At 37.9% G+C, this 19,234-nt stretch overlaps 1 protein-coding gene across 10 annotated transcripts in view; it reads right to left on the bottom strand.

Moving 5' to 3' along the window:
• TBC1D1 (TBC1 domain family member 1) overlaps window positions 1-19,234 on the bottom strand; it is a 299,311-nt gene that overhangs the window by 22,945 nt on the left and 257,132 nt on the right. For all 10 annotated transcript variants that reach the window (XM_072620459.1, XM_072620458.1, XM_072620460.1 and 7 more), the window contains 2 exons: window positions 15,168-15,412; window positions 11,013-11,172 (listed from right to left, as the gene is read on the bottom strand). In XM_072620459.1, the coding sequence (XP_072476560.1) occupies window positions 11,013-11,172; window positions 15,168-15,412 (405 nt within the window). The remainder of the gene's footprint in view (window positions 1-11,012; window positions 11,173-15,167; window positions 15,413-19,234) is intronic.

The raw sequence follows: 19,234 nt of genomic DNA, 5'->3' as shown, positions 1-19,234 counted from the left end.
TGACATGAAGGTGGGGAGATATTGTTTCCCTGCAACGTCCCTACTCTTATTGTCAAAAGGTTAGTCAAAAGCTTAATACCAGATCTATTAAATTATAGATTGTCAGTAGGGAAACATCCAAGGTTAAGTCTAAAATTAAGCTATTAGGCTTAGGACTTTAGACCAACAACAATAAGTTAGGGTCTTTTAATTCTTAGTAATAGTGTGGAAACAATTAGGTCAAGGGCTTATGAAGTTAGCAACATAAATATTATTTGTGTCTCAGCTGGTTAATGTTAAAAAAAAATAAAAATTCATTTGTGGTCTATATTGTATATGCTTTAAAAGAAGTATCACCTGACCAAAAGTTGGAATTGTTTTATATGATATGAACTGTGTTAAAAATGAAAAACAAAAAAAAAATTTATCCCCCAAAGAGGTTTGTGGATTTCAGGTTAAGAACTCCTGTTCTACTAGTCACAGGCCCATTCAACTAAGAAATAAGTCTTCTACAATGTCTAAAGCAAAGTCTTCCAAACTATAGGGTCTGCTTCCTCAGTGAGGCAGGAGATTCCCTTACGGAACATGAAATAATGGCCAAAATTATTGGATATTTTCAAGTGTAACTCCTCCATAAATACAATGACTTTTTTCAATGAAAACAAAGTTCAAATCAAAGTCGACAAAAGTGAGACCAATGTGGTGAATTCACTCCCACTGAAAGTTAAGGCAGTGCAATTATTTAATGCAGTACGTGAACATACAAGATCCAATTTGAGTCTGTGTGTGTTGAAGCCTGAGGGGGGTCCACTCTGCCATTCTCACAATCAGCGTGGGCTAATGACACAGTTGGGTTATGATGACAAAATATAACATAACATCTGAATGTGGCATATAATCTTGAAGTTCCATAATATTTGTGTGGAAGGAAAAGTATCATAATATTTTAGATTTCTTGATGTTATTCACTTCGGTAAGTAGAGTATAATAAGCTTGTTTTGTTAAAAACAGCAACTTTAAAAAAAGAAATAACTCAAGGACAGTGAATCACGTTAATTGTGAATCACCTTAAATATTCAACAATTAAATTTGTATTGTTAACACAATAATGTTAATAAATATATTATTAAAATAAAAATTAATAATAAGGTTAATAAATTCTTAATTTTACTTAAATAAAATACAACCTTAAAAAAAGTATTTGCATAGCCTGTTTTAGAGACAGTATGAAAGTGGAGCAACTATTTGGGGGAGGGGAGAGGTGACAGAGACAGAAGTAACTGCGTAATTTGGAAAGCACTAGGCTAAGGTATTATGAGAGTCTATGGTACCCTCCAATTCTTAAAGTATGGTTTTCTTGTCAGGATTCATTTTGATTAAGGAAGGTCAAGATTTTAAATGAAAACTAACCAAGAAATATTAGTACATGGCAAGTACCTCACCATTTTAGAGAAGACATAAAGTCAGAGTCTTAATCACAAATGTTTGAACATGCTATGGTGAGGCCTGAGCGAAAGGTTTGACTTCAGTTGAGTCAGCATATGGCCTTTCTAGTACACATATGTAATGTGCTAGAATTATACAATGCCACCCTTATACATCCTGATACTTGGACAAGAACCATGTTTTCCTGGCATGTGAATGTTGAAAGAGCTGTGAAATGGTTCAATCATTCTGAAAAGCAATTTGCAGCTATGCCCCAAAAAATCATTAAAAAATATATTTATATACTCATCTACATACATACAGACAGACAGACCCAGAGATACCACTACTTGACCTATTCTCCAAAGAGACAAAAGAAAAAAAGAACTTGTATATACAAAAATATTTATAGAAGCTCTTTTTGTAGTAGCAATGAATGGGAAATTAAGATGCTCATCCACTGAGGAATGACTGAACAAATTATGGTATATTTGTGCAATGGGATATTTTTGTGCCATAAGAAATGAAAAGCACCATATGAACTGATGCAGAACTAAATAAGCAGAACCAAAATAATTTATATATTAACAACATTTTAAAGACAAACAGCTCTAAATATTAAAAAACTTTGATTAACGCATTGACAAACCATGATTCCACAGGAGTGATAATGAAGCATGCTGCCTACGCTTCTGACAGAGGTAACAGATTCAAGATGTAAAATAAGATATATTTTTGCACATGGCCAAAGTGTTTTGTTTGATTATGCATATTTGTTATAAGAGGTTTTTTCTTTTCTTTTTGAGAACGGAGGGAAAACAGGTACTTATTCAAAAAAATAAGACTACTCACTATGGCTTTAGCTCAGAAAAACTCAAGAGAGGAATAAAGATGGAAATTCCAACCAAGGGATAGACTCCTGCTGCAAATTCTTTGTATCTAAGGAAAATTTAAAAAAAAAACAAAAAAACAACAGACCAGTATCACCCCATACCAAGTAGTTCAAAGAATAAGCAACCTGCCAGTCCTAAATAATCTCTGAGAATAATCAGGGTCTTGCAGAAATGATGTCAAACAATCAATGAGCCACATCAGGGAGTCAGGAGGAAGAGAGGGAAGGACAGCTAGAGAAGCACGCACTGAGGGGAGTCCCCTCACCCCCCTCAAGACAATTGATACTAGATGATGGCTCATACCAAGAGGTTCTAAGTCAGTAGTGTCAAAAATCAGGGCATACCAGGATTGTTTTTATTTGAATTTGACATCATCGATCTCAGTCACAACTATAACAAGGAAATTGTAGGTTGGTACTTTTGACAGAATAGGGAAGCCTGCCTCCTCCTCAGTCGCTTAGGGATTGTGGTCCATACTGAAGGGAGTTAAGCTGAATCCAGAGGCTACCCTTTTTTCCTGTCTGATTCCCCTCATGGTCCTGTTCCTGGCTTCTAAACCTCAAAATCCTGCCTGTCAATATCTCAGCACCTTCTTTCGGCACCTGGGACCTGCCATTCTGCAGTATTTAACCATCAGTAGCTTTCTCAATCCCCTTGGAAGACCTGCGTTCTCCCATTGGTGAATTCTTCCCGGGACTGAGTCTTCAATTTGTGGAGGGGCATAGTCTGGTCTCCAAAACCACACCCTCACATTGGGCAAATTCTTCTTTCTTTGAGTAAGTTACTTAGTTTTTTCTTGGTCCCACTTGTCTGTTTGTTGCAAACTGTTAGGGGCTGGACTTTGATGACTTCTTAAGGTCCCCTCCAATTCTAAATTTATAACCTTGTGATCTATTTACACCCAAGAAGCCATTATGCTACTGGAAGTTTATGGAGAATATCTTTGAAAGTTTTGCTTGGGGATCCCACACTTAAAAATTATTTCACTGCGGACAGATTATTTTGTTAAAAAGAAATTCTGCTATTTATAACAGAAGCTGTACTTTTTCCTTCTCACTATTAAAAATGAAGTCCTCATTTACTCTATTTGGAAATGCTAATTTCACGCATTTGGAAACCATAGTTAAAGCAGGCTATTCACTTGGCAGCCATGTTCAGGTGGGGTAAGATTCTGGTTGTTTAGTGAAATCCTTAAGTGCTGCCTCTCCACAGGGTTCTCTTCCCATCTTTTTGCTTTTCCTCTTTTCCAACTACAGGTCAACACTAGCTTTTATCAAGCAGGAAATAAAAGTGGTGGCCCTGATTCAGCTGACTCTACCACTTTATAAACTATGTGGCAAGAATATGAAACAAAGTCACTCTAGCTATATTATTTTGGGATCACTCTGTATCAATATTCTCTTCGAAACTCCCCTTGATTTGAAAGTGGGATTTTCCAGCTGGGGAAAGATATAAAACCAAAAAGAGGATGAGAGAGTACATTTCTGTTTTACTTCTCTCACCACTTTAATTCTTCCCCTATTTGTTCTCTTAAAAAGTTAAGATGCTATGTCTGGGATATGATCACATTTGATTCTACAACCAGTGGGAATAAGAGAAAGGATAGAAACCATATTAGTTACAGTTAGGTGAATCAAGGTTTTGGAAAAAGGTCTCTACAATGTAAATAAAAAATACAGAACATAAGCCAAAGATCTTCATTTTCCATACTAACAGTCTCTTCAAATGCCTTCCGACATACAAATCTCGCCTCTCTTCTACATGTTCCAAAAGTCTTGGTGAACTTTTAAACTTTAACAGCTACATCACTAATCATAAATCTTCCAATCAAGCATCAGTATTATAAGATAGGGAGATGTAATGCCTAGAGTATTGGACTTGAAATCAGTCAGAACTGGGCTTAAATGCTGCCTCCAGGTCATTTGGGGCATTTTACAACCTCAAAGGGTCTCTGTTTCCTCATCTGTGAAATAGGGATAATAAAAACCCCTACCTCTCAAGGTTACTGGGGGGAAAATTCAAATGAGATATGTTATAGAAGCTCTTTGCAAATCCCCCAAAGCAGTATATAACCGCAAGGTGCTACGATTAGCAAGTTGGCTCTAATTTTTCAAATTCTTTAGAAGAAAGATGTGCACTATGGATGTAATACCAACGACATCTGTTCTACTGCTCCACATATGGAAGGAGGCTACTAAGCATTCAATGGTGGCCAGGAGAGGTTGCTGAATATGAGCACTATCAAGATGGCAGGCGGCTGCCCCCTGAGGAAATACACATTAATCCAAGGTGACCTATCTCATTTTGATGAAAGAGTGAGCCAAGCTGACTGCATGCCTCAGAAATCTTTTACTTCTATATAAAACAGTGAATTGTTAACAAAGGCCCATTTATTTTAAAAGCTTATCCAGTGCTAAAGTCTTGTAATGAAGTGGGCTGTAGGCCAGAGGAGTACAATGTATAAATGGCACTGAAAAATCAAGCCATCCACAATCTTGGAACAGAATAAACACTGTTTCCTAAGCCTCTGCCCAAACTAAGTAAATAAGTGGTTTGGGAGAGCCCACCTTCATTACAGGACCTACTTTAGAATAGGAATGCCTTCTCTGAAGTGCTGAAAGTTGGGACAGACAGAGTAAAAAAGAGAGCTTTTTGTAAGGTGATATCACAACACAATACTGCCTTGTAGTTCACACATCCTGGCTATATAAACCATGGTTTCAGTGAATTGGAGAATAATGAATACATAAGGAAAAAACCTGTGGGACTTAAAGGAATCCTATATTTAGGGATCAGCTCTTTTATGCATAATGCATTGGAAACTCCAGGACCCACCAGTGACTATATTATAGAAGAAGGAAAAAAATGTCCAGGAATGGCTTAGACTCCTGATTACCCCTCATTAAGAGGGTCCTGATAGAGCAGGGGCTCTTCACTTTTTTATGTCATGGACCCCCTTTGGTAGTCAAGTGAAGTCTATGGACTCCTTATCAGAACAATGTTTTAAAATGCATAAAATAAAATACAAGGGGTTACAAAGGAAGTCAATTCTATTGAAATAATATTTTTTAAATACAAAGAATTCAACTTAACCTTTATGATAGATTCAGTAAAATACTCAGTTATCCATGTTACAATCCAACACTGAAAAAATGTCTGGCACTTCTCAGGCAGATTTCTGTTTTGTTGTAAAGCTTTTTACATATATTTCATGAAGGTTCCCTGAAATCCTTTACACAAAAGGCTATGCAATCATGTCCAGGATGGCTTGGGCGTAGCCCTGCCTGGAGGCACAGAGATGAACTAGATGACCTCTTGAAGTCTCTTAAAGCTCTTTCAGTCCCATGATTCCAGAAAAAACCAAGCCCTCTTTTGTTGGGTTTTCTTGACAGCCAGAGGAATTCAATCTGTGTACTGTTTCCAAACCAGCGTAGAACTTTTTTCACTTTCTCATCTCCTCCCTCCCCTCCCACAACTCATCAATAAACATTTATTAAGGGCCTACAACTTATTAAGCCACTGCATCGAGTGCTGGAATTACTTTGTTTGAAAAATACAATGAAAATTCAAGAGGAAAGCTTAAATAAACTAAGTGAACTAAGTGAACTAAGGATCCGAGTATCTAGAGCTGGAAGGGACCTTAGAGGTCATTATGCCCAACCCTCATTTTACAGTTGAGGAAACTGAGACCTAGGGAAATGATTTGCCCAAGGTCACACAAGTAGTTACAGTCAGGATTTGAAACTAGATCCTTTGACTACAAACCCGGCACATTCTCCACTGTATCATATTGCCTCCAAACAAAGGAAAACAAGAGTCAAATAATAAGAAAATCTAAGACATGAAAGTTATCCATAGGGAAAAGAAGAGTTGTAGTGGTCATAACTGACATGACATTCCTGTAAAAGTCTGATCCTATTCCCTTCATGTTTCCTATTCATTTTCCTACATTGTTGAATGAAAAGTCCATAAAACTCCTTAGCTATAAATTCTTTATTGTACCAGTTTTTGGCTGGTTCTACCATACCTACTTCCATTTTTAATCATTAAAGACACAGGTGAATTAAATTTAATTTTGGAATAAAAGAACTGATGGGGCAGCTAGGTGGTGCAGTGGATAGAGCACCAGTGCAGGAGTCAGGAGGACCTGAGTTCAAATCTCACTTCAGATACTTGACACTCACTAGCTGTGTGACCTTGGGCAAGTCACTTCACCCCAATTGCCTCATCCTGGGTCATCTCCAGTCATTCTGATGACTATCTGGTCACTGGATTCAGACAGTTCTGGAGGAGAAGTGAGGCTGGTGACCTGCACAACCCGCCCTCACTCAAAACAAAGTCAAGTGCAAGTCATGTCATCATTTCTCTGATGGCATGGTCTTCTTCGGCAATGGACAAACACACAAAAGAACTGGCATGCCAGGAGATTCAAGAGACAGCCTCTTTCTGTTAAGCCAAATGGGAAGCTTGCTAAAAGCTCTCACAGCTGAAATGAATAGCAATAAACATCCATTATTGTTGTGTATGTCAATTAGCATGCCTACTTCAAATTAGGTAGTAAGCAATCTTTTGAAAATCCAATAAAAGAATGGACTTACATGCCCATGACATGTATTACACATATATAATGGATGTCCCCTTTTTTCCAGCCCAGGCACTATCTCCTCCCACCTGTCACCTGAGTACCAACCTAGCTAAATTTGGAAAGGATTATTACCAATTTGACTGCAATGTGATTAATTTTTCAGCCCGAGAAACTCTGGAAGATCATCTACTAAGTAAGAGTGGATGCATCACTAGAAAGGATATTTGCACATGAAAAGACAGACTCCTGAAACATTTCTGTGACACAAGATTGGTCAAGTGATATACCATACATATGTGAAGAAAGAAGGATCTAAAAAATTACCATACCCACATCCCAATTCCAAAATTTTCATAATATTGGAAATGAATCTGAATCTAACACTTTCTTGGTTGCCAAGCCACATAATAAGCTCTTGTATAATGCCATCATGCAACAATTTCAATAACTGAAATTTTGTTATGAATAGTGAAGGTAAACTGGAAAATAAAGAAAAAAGATCATATGAAAGCATGAGAAATAGTCCTTGCTCTCAGGGAGCTTACAGGATAGCTGAGGAAAAAATAGAATAATATAATCCAGTTGTTGTCTATACAACAAATTTAATCTGTGTTTACTGACTATAGGGGAAAATGATGTTCTACATGGATTATAACTATCGGAGAAGGCTTTGTGGAAAAAATGGAACTTGAATTGAAAGACTTAAAAAGTTGGAGGGGAAAGTAAAATCATTTCACACAGATATACCAAAAGTGAAGTTATAAACAGCAAAGAAACCAACATGTGAAATTCAAGGATGTTTTAATACTGAAAAACTGTTTATATAACATCACTTGAGCAAAAGAAAAAAAATTGAAAACTCTATCATCAAGTCATTAGTTCTTGATAAAACATAGCTTTCATTAACGTAAAAAAATATACAGGAGCAGAAGTTTCTTTCTTCAATATGATGAAAAGTATATGTTTCAAACTATGTGCATATATACATATATATACACATATACATACACACATACATACATGTACATATATAAACTAAAAAATCACAAAAGATATTCATATTTAAAAATAAGTATAAAAGGGGAATAGTCATGTTCACTGATCCTACTGTTCATAGTTTGAGAAATATTAGTAATAGCAAGAACAAATGAAAAGAAAGAGCAAGGCATAAGCACTGATAGTGGAGAAGTTAAAATATCTATTTGGAGACATATATCCCTAGAAATAGTGGAACATAAAGTAACCCCCCCAAATTATTTTCATTTCTATTTATTATAATAATCAGTCAGTCAATAAACATTTATTAAGTACTTATTATGTGCCAGGCACTCTGCCCACAAAGAAAGGCAAAAGATAATTATGCTCTTGAAAACAACAACAGAAATAAAATATAACATATCTGGGCAAAATGTGTCATAACATGCAAAAGACCAATGACTGCTTTCAAGGTGACTTCATGGTGATTTTGAAAAAAATCAAGGAAAAACTCAAGAAATGGAAGACTATCCCCTGCTCACGGTTAGGTGGAGCAAATAGAGTACAAATATCAATACTTTGCAAATTAATTTGCAGATTTAATGTCATACCAATGTTAAGACCAATAGGCTTAGAACAGATAGAATTAGCTGGAGTTATAACAAAATTCATCTGGAAAAGGATACTGGCAAGAATATCAAGAAAAAAAACTGGGGCGCAGGACTAGCACTCTCAGATTTCAAAATGGACTATAAAGCAATAACTGAAAACTGTCTGGTCCTGGAAAAGGAACACAGAGATAGATCAATGGGAAGAAATAAAGAACCCAGAAACAGAACCAAGTTAGTGTTTACTAAACCCATGCTTAGAAATCACTGGGGAATGGAATCATTATTTAAATAGGAACTGCCAGAAAAAAACAAGACAGCTATATGGCCAAAAAACGGGGGTGGTGTGGGGGAGACAAGGGAATTTGGACCCACACATCACACACACAATCCTGCTTTTGATGCACACCACCTGTAGAATGGTGGGCAAGTCACCTCCTTGTGGTGCAACCTCCTTGCACCACAGTTCTGTAAAATGGTGGGGGGAAAGCAAAAGGGAGGGAAGGGGGATATGCTAAATGGTCTTTTAAGATCTCTTCTAGCTCTATATCTATGGGCCTATGATCCACATACCACAATAAACTCATTGGACCAGTACTCTATTTTTTTTAATCCTTAAAAAATGGAAGGAAGAAAAGAAATCAGCTTAAGTGGAACTAAAGTTTAAAATGATAAGAAAACACTAAAACAAGTTTGGCTCTAGCTAGGTACATTATGATGGTCAAGAAAGGGAGATGGGCCCTGAGGTGATAACAGGACATAGATAGACTAAAAAAGCCAGGGGCCTGTTGCAATAATTTAAGCCTGAGGTGTTAAAGATCTACACAATCCTGGACATTTCAAACAAAGAATTTAAAAAAAAAAAACATTTTTGATAGGATAAAGGGGATGAAGGAGAAAAAAATCAAGATTTCTAGTGTAGAAGGCTTAGATAACATGATACAGTGACAGATTTGGGAAAGACTGGAAAGGAAGAGGATTTTATTTTGTTTTATTTGGGGGGCAGGGAGACATGTGACTGCTTTTGGACATGCTGAATCAGAGGCTGAAGTGAAATGTCCTGGAGATATCTAGAAACAGAGGATGAGAGATGCAGATTTCAAAGTCTTCTACATTTAGATGACTGCTGAAGATGGGAGAATAGGTACATGCTCTGAGAGAGAGAGACAGAGACAGAGAGAATAGAAAGAATAAAAATAAAGAATACCAACAGCCAGCAGGCAGTGAAGGAGATGACAAGAAAGACAAGAGAAGCAATCACAGTTAGCACAAGAACCAAGAGAGCCCAGGGCTCCAGAAGTCCACATAGGAAAGAAGGAGTTTTATGAAGGAGGGACGTCATCAACAATACTGAATGCTTCAGATTTAATACGAGTAAAAAGCAAGAAAATCCTGCCAGAAACAAGTATCTTAATGGCTAGGACTTGAAGATAATGTGCTACTCTTAAGTCCCTAGTCCTGTCAGGCTTTGTGCAAAGTGCTGAAGATACAAAGAATGAGGGGGAAAAAAAATCAATCAATCAAATTAAACCCCAAACAGCAAAAACCCCAGTCCCAGCTCCCAAGGAACTCAGACTGATGAGGCAGACAATATGCAAACGACTGTAAGCAAAAGCGGGAAGGAAGGGGACTGGTGTTAAGGAGGATCAGGAAAGCCTTCCTGTAGAAGGTGAGAGGAAAGCCATAAGGGCAGGCACCGTAAATGAAAAGAGAGTGTGCTAGGCATGGGCATCAGCCAGTGGAAATTCACATTCAAGTCTTGCTGGAAGAAAGGCAAAGAGGCCAGTCACTGGATCACAGAGTACATACATGGAGGGGAGTAAAGAAGACTAAATAGGCAGAAAGCGGCCAGGGAGAAGGGCTTTAAAAGCCAAACAGAGGGTTTTATGTTTAATCCTAGAGGTGATATGGAAACACTGAAGTTTACTGAATTTGGGATCCATGATCAGGAGGACCTTTACTTTAGGAAGGTCACTTTGACAGCTGAATGAAGGAGGGACTCCTCCTTCCAAGTGAGGAAAGACTTGGGGCAGGGAGGTTATTACAACAGTCCAGGAATGAGGTTGTCACCAGAGTGGTGACAGGGTCAGAGGAAAGCATACGAGATGTGTTATGGAGGAAGATGCAGACACCCCTATTGTGGCTGTATTTTTTCTAATGGGTTAAACCACATTATTCCTAAATTCTTGTTGGAAAGTGGAGAAATACAGAGTAGTTATCAGAAATGGGGGTGAGGAGGGAGGGAGGGAAGGAGAGAGAAGGAGAGAGAGACAGAGAGAGAGAGAGAGAGAGAGACAGAGAGAGACAGAGAGAGACAGAGAGAGACAGAGAGAGAGAGAGAGAGAGATTGAGAATAACAAGGCAAGGTGCCCTGTCTTTCTTCCCAAATCTTACTATTTTAGATAATATAAGAATCACAGAATCATGGGATATCCTATCTTTATATAATGCTTAAGTATAAAAATCAAACCAGTAGTAGAGAGTGAGCGAATATTCTTATCTATCACAGTATCCTAACGATCCAGAAATAACTTCACAAACACTCACCAAAGACTCTGGCTACAAATCCTAATGGAAACTGTGATGCAAACATGGTAAGAAACCACGGGGCAGCATAGAGACTAGGGCCAATCTCATGTTCTTCCAGGTGACTGTAGAGATCTCTGTGGTAATCATGAAGAAGTCTGGAGAGCTGGTACATCTGGATCTGTGGGAATGTATATATTTGAATACATATGTAGCTGCAGTACACATATATTTATGAATTTGTAAACATGTTTCATCTATTTGTGGGGAAAAAAGAATATTGTGTAAATAAATGCTTAACAGGCAATCATTTCAACTTTAAAAGTTCAATTTGAACTGAAGAATTTACACTTTGACCACATGAATGAAGAATGCCATCCCACACCTTCCATTTCCTTATGATTCCTTTATATTACTAAAGTAAGAAACTATATCATCTCTCTGTCTATCATATTATAAATCAGACTCCCCTTACATAGTTTTACAAAAGCATCATTAATCTATGATAAGCAATTGTCTCATTCCTGCCCAATAAGCAGTATTGATGTACTGGCTAGAGAGCTAACTTGTGAGATGGAAATATCTGGGCTCAGATCTTATCTCTAATACATACCAAGGTCAGTGAGCCTCTCTCAGAGTTCCAGGCATTCCTCAGATTATATATAGATATATAAAATATGGATATATATAGCTAACATTTGTTCAGCACTGAAACTACATATTACATATCATATATGTAACATATGATATATATATTGCTAGGCACTGCCCTAAGTGCTTTGCAATTATTATCTCATTTGATTCTCACAACAATCTTGGCAGGTACATGCTATTATCATCCTCATTTTACAGATGAAGAGGCAGACTTCTAAAAGTTGGTGACTTGCCCTGGATCACATAACCATTGAGTGCTTGAGACTAGATTTGAACTTACATCACTCTGACTCCAGGGTTGGTGTTCTATCCATTACCCCTAGATGTCTACAATTTCCAGACAAATTGTTAATGTGCATTGAAAGTTCATATTGGGAGTTCCCTATGTGAATGAAATCATAAATCCATACTAAATACTACCCCTAGACAAAAAACATAAATAACCAAAAAGACCTAAAAGCTGTAGTATCCCAACTGTTAAGAAGGCTGAGACAATTCTAAATGTTTTTATGAACCTAACTGCTATCTCTAACTTTTTTTTAAGGGCAGTTAGGTGGTGCAGTGGATTGAACTCCAGGCCTAAAGTCTGGAAGACCTGAGTTTGAATCCAGCCTCATTTAATCCTGTTTACCTCAGTTTCCTCATCTGTAAAATGAGCGAGAGAAGGAAATGGAAAGTCAATCTAGAATCTTTGCCAAGAAAATCCCAAACAGGGTCACAAAGAGTTGGACACAAGTGAACAATAACTTTTTTACCTAATGTGCATTTATGAAATCAAGTAATGATATGAAGCATGATAGTCTGCAGAAACATATGAGACAGCCCTCCTAAAAAACACCCATTTCTACATTGAGGCCTCGCATTATCTCAAGCCTCTCTCAAATCACTCTTGTAAATACAGCACAAGAGTTCCACTGTACCTTTTCACTAAAATTAAATTATTTGGAGATATATAACCTCTCCCAGGAAATCCATTTTGGTTTCTTTTAGGTCTGAACCAATTAATATTTTCTTAGTAATCTTATGGAATAAGCAAGTATTGTATGATCTGCTAAGAAAACCGTGACCCAGAACAGTCCTAAAATTTTGACTCCAAATCCAGACACCTGGGGGCCCTGAGTCTGACCTAGAAATGAACCGGCGCTAGGCCAGGCTATCTCTCGATGGGTGCTGGCCTTATGTTGGATAAATACTCCTAGAACCAACAGGGAGAGAAGCCCCAGGCAGAGCTTAGAGACAGTAAGAAGTAACATAAAATTTTCTGAGACTGTCACTTCACGTTAGCATTTCCATATAATAAGAGTCTAAAATGAACACAAAGAACAGTCAACACTAAAAGGTTAATGTAACATAATAAATAAGCTACATAAATTTCATAAACTTTGCTTCAATGTCATAAAATTGGCTTCATGGCTGCTAAAAGCTCATATTTCTGGTCTTAAAACTGTAACATAAATGATAATGTGGGGAGAAGCATCTGAAATTTCTTGTGGAAAGTGCTTGTTGGACCCAAAGTTTCTTGGTGTGAAAGTGAGTCTTTCTATGAGATTCTGATTCACTGGGTTCAAAACTAAAGCATGACTTAAGTCTGATGCCCTGAAAATATCTGGCTCTGGCTTATCCTTCCCAAGATCTTACTCAGTAACTTGTTTGTACACTGCAACAGAAAAGTCAAAGTTACATCAAATCTTCCCAAACAGTTTTTATTTTAGGTATACTTCAGCTTACCTAATCTTCAATTTATTTGCCTTACATGGAAGTAAGAAGAAAACATTCATTTCCTTTTTTAAAAAAATAGGATTACTACACTATAGATGAAGAGAATGTGGATACGGTTTACTCAGATGTTGGCAAAGCTTTTGATAAGGTATCTCCAGCTATTTTTGTAGAGAAGATGGAGAGTCGTGGATTAGATTATAATGCAACCAGATGGATTCCAAATTGGGTGAATGGTTGGACTCTGAAAATAGAAATTAATGCTTCCATCTCAATGGCATGAGGTCCCTGGTGGAGCACCCCCAGGGTCTATGCAATTGAACGTTTTTGTTAGTGACTTGGATAAAGGCATCAATAGAACATTCATCAAATTTACAAGTGACACAAAGCTGGGAAGGATCAGTAACACTGTGAAAGACAGGGTTCAGTTCCATGAGGATCACGACAGGCTAGAGCACTGGGCGAAATCTACTAAGATGCAATTCAATAGAGATAAATGTGAAGTCTTGTGCTGGAAGGGGCATGAATAGACAGTGGTTTTTCAGAAAAAATCTGAGGGTTTTAGTAGACTGCAAGCTCGAGTCACCAGTGTGATGTGGCAGCCAAAATGCCTACTGTGATCATGGACTACACTGAGGGGCACAGCTTCCACAAATAGGGAGGTGAGAGTCCCACGGTACTGGGCTCTTGTCTGAATTCATCGGGAGTGTTATGTTCAGGTCTAACCATCACAACTTAATGACACTGAAGAGCTGAAAAATGTCCAGAGGAGGGCAATTGGGATGCTAGGGCCTGGAGACTCAGTGAAGGAACTGGGCACATTCAGCCTGGAGGAAACTTAAAGGAAACATAATAGGTATCTTCAAAAATGAAGGACAGTCACATGGAGCAGGGACTAATCTTGTTCTTTATAGAACCATTGGGAAGACTGAGGAGCAATAGGTAGAAATTGTAGAGGTCAGTTTTAGGATCAAAGTCAAGAAAATCTTCCTAACGATCAGAGAGCTGGCCAAAAGTGGAAAGGACCTTCTAGAGGGGTTCCCCCTCCTTGGAGGTCTTCAAGCAAAGGTTGAATGACTGACCACTCGTTGCATATGGAACAGTGGGGGCTGCTTTCATGAATGGGTCTGCTGAAGTCTTCAATTCTATGATTCTGTGACTGTCCATCAAACACAATTATCCCTCTTCTGTGACCTCCTATGGTACTTAGTGTCTCTCCCATTCATGTGTGTCTTGGAACAGGACCCCTTGTATGGCTATTATCTAGGTGGTTAATTAGCATCATGTATAGAGAGCTAGACTAAGAGTAAGGAAGAGTGCAGATCAAATCCTGCCTCACATAAGTATTAGTTGTGGTCCTGGCCAAGTCACCCAGCTCCTCTCAAGCCTCAGTTTTCTCATCTGTAAAATAGGGACAATAACACCTAACTCAGGGGGATGTTGTGAGAATCAAATGAGATTATATATGTAAAATATCTTGAAAACCTTAAAGTGCTATGTTAATGCTAGCTATTACTAATACACACATTATCTATATATCCTTTCACTCCATATAGACAGTTAATATCTTGAAAGTAAGGATAATGTCACATGATGTTTATAAATCTCTATATGCTCACGGCATAGGGGAGATTCAACTAATGTCTATCAAACATGATGAAAGTTCATTATTAATAACAATGTTTTAATTAAAGCTTACATAGTACCTTCCATATTATAGTCCTGAAAAGCAGGCAGTAAATGTAGATGAACAGGCATCTGGACAGTTTCCCTTTATAAGATATGTAAAAGAGATATGTAAAATACCTGTAAAATAATCATGTCTGGTCGGTACTGTTTCCGGAGTCCCATGTCAAACATTAAAAACTTCAACATTTTAAATGCATCCTCTTCACTCATATGAAGGAGCAAAACACCTGCCACAAAGCTCAGACCCTGGCAATATCCGACTTCCTGGTCCAGAAGTGAATAGGCCTTCAGAATATTATAGAGTGACAGCTGCCCGGCTCCCAGCTGTGCCGAGAAGTAGGGATGTGTTGGAAACGTACGTCCTGTAGAAACAAATTCTACCAGTCATGACTTACAGAACCCAGAAATTTAGTATCTTACTAGGTTAAGAAAACAGAAATTACTGGAACTTTTGTCATCTTTTAACACCATTTGTACTTAAGAAACAAGGCAAACACCTGTGTGTCCCGTTGGTACTGAGTGGTATGTGTTGTTAGTTTTTTAAAAACCAAATAAAAATCAGTTTTCACTGCTTGTTGTTTTTTAAATTTGTTATTCAGGTTAAAATAATTAAAACTATCTGTGGCAAGTTATCTCAACCTAAATCTAAAACAAAGATTTTCCTTTCCCTCCACTGTAACCACTCTTCCTTCAGGTATTAATCTTTGTAACAATTTTTAACCCAAACAAAGTTAACTTTATTAGCTTCACCTAGATGGTTAACACAGAGATCTAATCAGCTTTTTACCAGAACGGATCCGTCTTTTGGACTCTGCTTTCAAGTTTCTAAAGCAACAAGCCTATTTTGCTACTTTTTCCTCCACAAAAGGATTCTGAAATGCTTGGAATAGCAGCAGGTATTTATTTCTCAACAAAACACGCACAGCTTTGAATTTCAGGAAGAAAAAAATGTCCCAATATCCTGATTATTTTCAGCCAACACCAGAATTCAAATGAAAATTAAATATTTCTTTTGTCTAGGAGTCTTTTGTAGTGGCCTGCTTGTTAAATATGACCCCACCCTTTTCCTCCAGGAATGTGGCTCTAAGGCTCAGGAGTATCTGGTTCCAGATACCATAAGAGGGTTTGTTCTAGAAAACAGATGGTGAGGGCCAATTTCACTGGTAGTGCTTATCCAGGGAAACAAGTTTGAATTAGAAATTTGATTTCCTGCTTCCTAGATTGGTAGAGGCTGGGGGCAAGTCTATTCTAGGCCAACTTTCATCTCTGGATGTCTGACATGAACAGTTTACTTCTGCTACTTACAAGGATAAAAGGAATTACAACTGGTTTAAGATAACATTTATTTAACCAATCCAGCGTGATTTATTTATATTTAAATTAACATGATTATTCTTGTCCCTAAACCAGTTTCCATGCCTCTGGTCCAACTCATCCCAGTCCTCTTCTTTATTAAGTGTTGTTCTTGGAGACTCTTTCTAATTAGCCAAGTCTCATTGGTGGATAATTTCCTCCACCCCACTGCCATTCCCTACCCCTAAGTAATCTAGTCTGCTCAGATCCCTTCCTCAGTTCCTTCCCACTATCCAAAGAGACTCAGCCTAACCAAAGATTCCTGCTTTCCTTGGAATACAAAAGTAGGACATGACAATCCCAAATGGACCCACCTAGAAGGAGAAATGCACATTCCATACAACAAGATAATCAGATAAGGGATCTTGTACATTGAAGGAGAGGAACCACCTGGCAGCAGAATCCTACCTAATTCCCAAGAGTGCCTCCAAGTTCTTGTCTGAGTTTAGACAAGCAGCTACATCAGATATTACAGGCATCTCCCCTCAGAGCCAACCATTCTGCAGCAGTCAGTGGAAACACAGCCTAGACATGTTGACTAATGAATTATTCTTATTTTGTGATATCCTTAAGCACACTTGCTTTTTCAGCCTACCCAAGTTTTATTAACTGGATGCACTAAGTGTGATCAGATGGAAGATATGGCTTTCGTTGAGACCATAACAACAATAACCATTACGGTTAGCATTTCTATATAACACATTAAGGTGCACAAAGTCCTTTACAATATGTTATCTCATTTGAACCTCAAGCACATCCCTGAATGGGAAGTGCTATTATCATTCTCATTTTACAGATGAGGTAACTGAGAATGAGAGAAATTAGGTGAGTTGGCCAGGGTCATACAGCTAGTAAGTGTCCAAGCAGCATCTGAACTTGGGTCTGAGTCTCTATGTAATACTCAATCCTACTGTGCCAGCTAGGTGCCCCAATTCATCACTTACATGTTTGTTAGGTTTCCATGTCCCTGAGCTTAAAGACCTTTCCCTAATGTCATTCTTTTCATCACTTATACGCAGTCCCCCAACCAGCCTACAAACCAGCTGCACCATTTTCTAAAATGTTACCTTTTACGTGTCTTTCTTTTGGAAATGTCCTTGCTAGAAAACCATCACTGGCTTTCCTCTGCCTATAGAGAACCTTTCTCCCTATTTGGCTCTTAGACAAACTGGATTATTGACTGTCCCCTAACCATAAACATTTCATGATGTCACAACCTACTCTGCTCTATCTCCTGATCTGCTGCTTACCTAAGGTCTGTCCTTCCTTCAAAGCCCAATTCAATTTCCAAATCCATCTACAAAGCTGTCTCCAATTCTGATCATCTTTCACGTCCTCCTCCGAATCACTGCTGAATTTACTGCCTATAACAGGCCACTAATTACCAGCAAAAGAGTTGATAGATGCTCCTTGATATTACTCTCATTTATGTGTTTGTTTTTATTTTGTCTTTTTCTTACCGTCCATAGCTGGTCTCCAACTAGAGCAAAATTTCTTTACATTACTATACTTCTGTATCTTTAGTACCTAGGACAGTGCCCTACAAGTAGGTACATAAACTGTTAATAACAATACACTGTCCAATTTCCAAGCAATCTAAAATGACACTGAAGCCTCTTTCCCTTGGTTAGAGTATGCCAAGGCAAAGATCATTCTTAAGGTAGAGATTACAAGACAGTAGGCACAACGTTTGGGAGTACTCAGGATGGATCTGCTACCAGTTCAACAGAAGACTTGGGAATAAATCAAAAGGGATTGTAACAGAAATCCGGAAGCATTAAATACACACAGTGAACCCTCCCTCCTTAATTGTAATTGTTACAAATGAGCATGGATAAGGGGAAAGCATAAATTATGGAACGAGGATAGGACTGGACTTTTGATTTCACTGGAAAAGAGAAAAATGCAAGCAGGCACTTTCTCAATAACGATGGAGTATTAAAAAATAATTTTAATGAAATGACCAATCTTGGGTACACACAGCCAATGATGAAACAATGAAAAGCTCCTCTTCCTGAGAGATGTGGTCTGTGATACTCCAGTGTAGAATGCTTGCTTTAATAGCTTTTTGTTGTTGTCACAAAGCAAGATGCTAAATGGGAGAGGATAGGTGCTGGAAAATGATCATGGTATTAAAAAATACGCGCTTTCAAGGACATATCAGGATTAGGTGGAAATTGTTGCTTGGTATAATCTATAGAAAACTTGCTTTAATGAACAGATGAAGATGGTCTACAATTAGTAGTTCACAGTTTTCATATAAACGTGGCATATGTGATCATAGGTCCATAGAGCTAGAAAATACACCAGAGGACATTTAGTCTAACTCCTTCACTTTAGAGAAGATAGTAAGAGGCCCAGCATATAAACTGGCACAGTATAACAGCATTGGGAGTGGAGTAAGAAGACCTGAATTCAAATTTGGCCTTAGACACTCATTAGCTGCGTGACCCAGGGCAAGTCACTTAACCTCTGTCTGCCTTGGCTAAAGGTCAAATGAGGATAGTAATAGCACCTCTCCTCCTACCCCCCAGGTTGTTGTAAGGATTAAATAAGATATTTGTAAATCACTTAGTACAGTGCATTTATAATAGGTGTTTAGTTAATGCTTGTTTCTTTCGTTAAAAGTTATTCAATAAGCATTTTTTAAAGCACTTAATATGTATAGTGTCACATCATTAAGTGACTTGCCCAAAGTTACACAGGAAGCAAGTGGTCAAGGTGGGATTTGAATTCAGATTCTTTGATTCTGGAGTCATTGAGTGCCCTTTTTCACTCCACCACATGCACTGGAGATAGTCTGAAAAGATTTTGTCAACATAAGTATATTA

This window comes from Notamacropus eugenii, chromosome 6 (assembly GCF_028372415.1).
Source record: "Notamacropus eugenii isolate mMacEug1 chromosome 6, mMacEug1.pri_v2, whole genome shotgun sequence".
In the NCBI taxonomy this organism is placed as follows: Eukaryota; Metazoa; Chordata; class Mammalia; order Diprotodontia; family Macropodidae; genus Notamacropus; species Notamacropus eugenii.
Note: the sequence above shows the minus strand (reverse complement) of the source record. Positions and strands in the feature narration are given on the sequence as shown.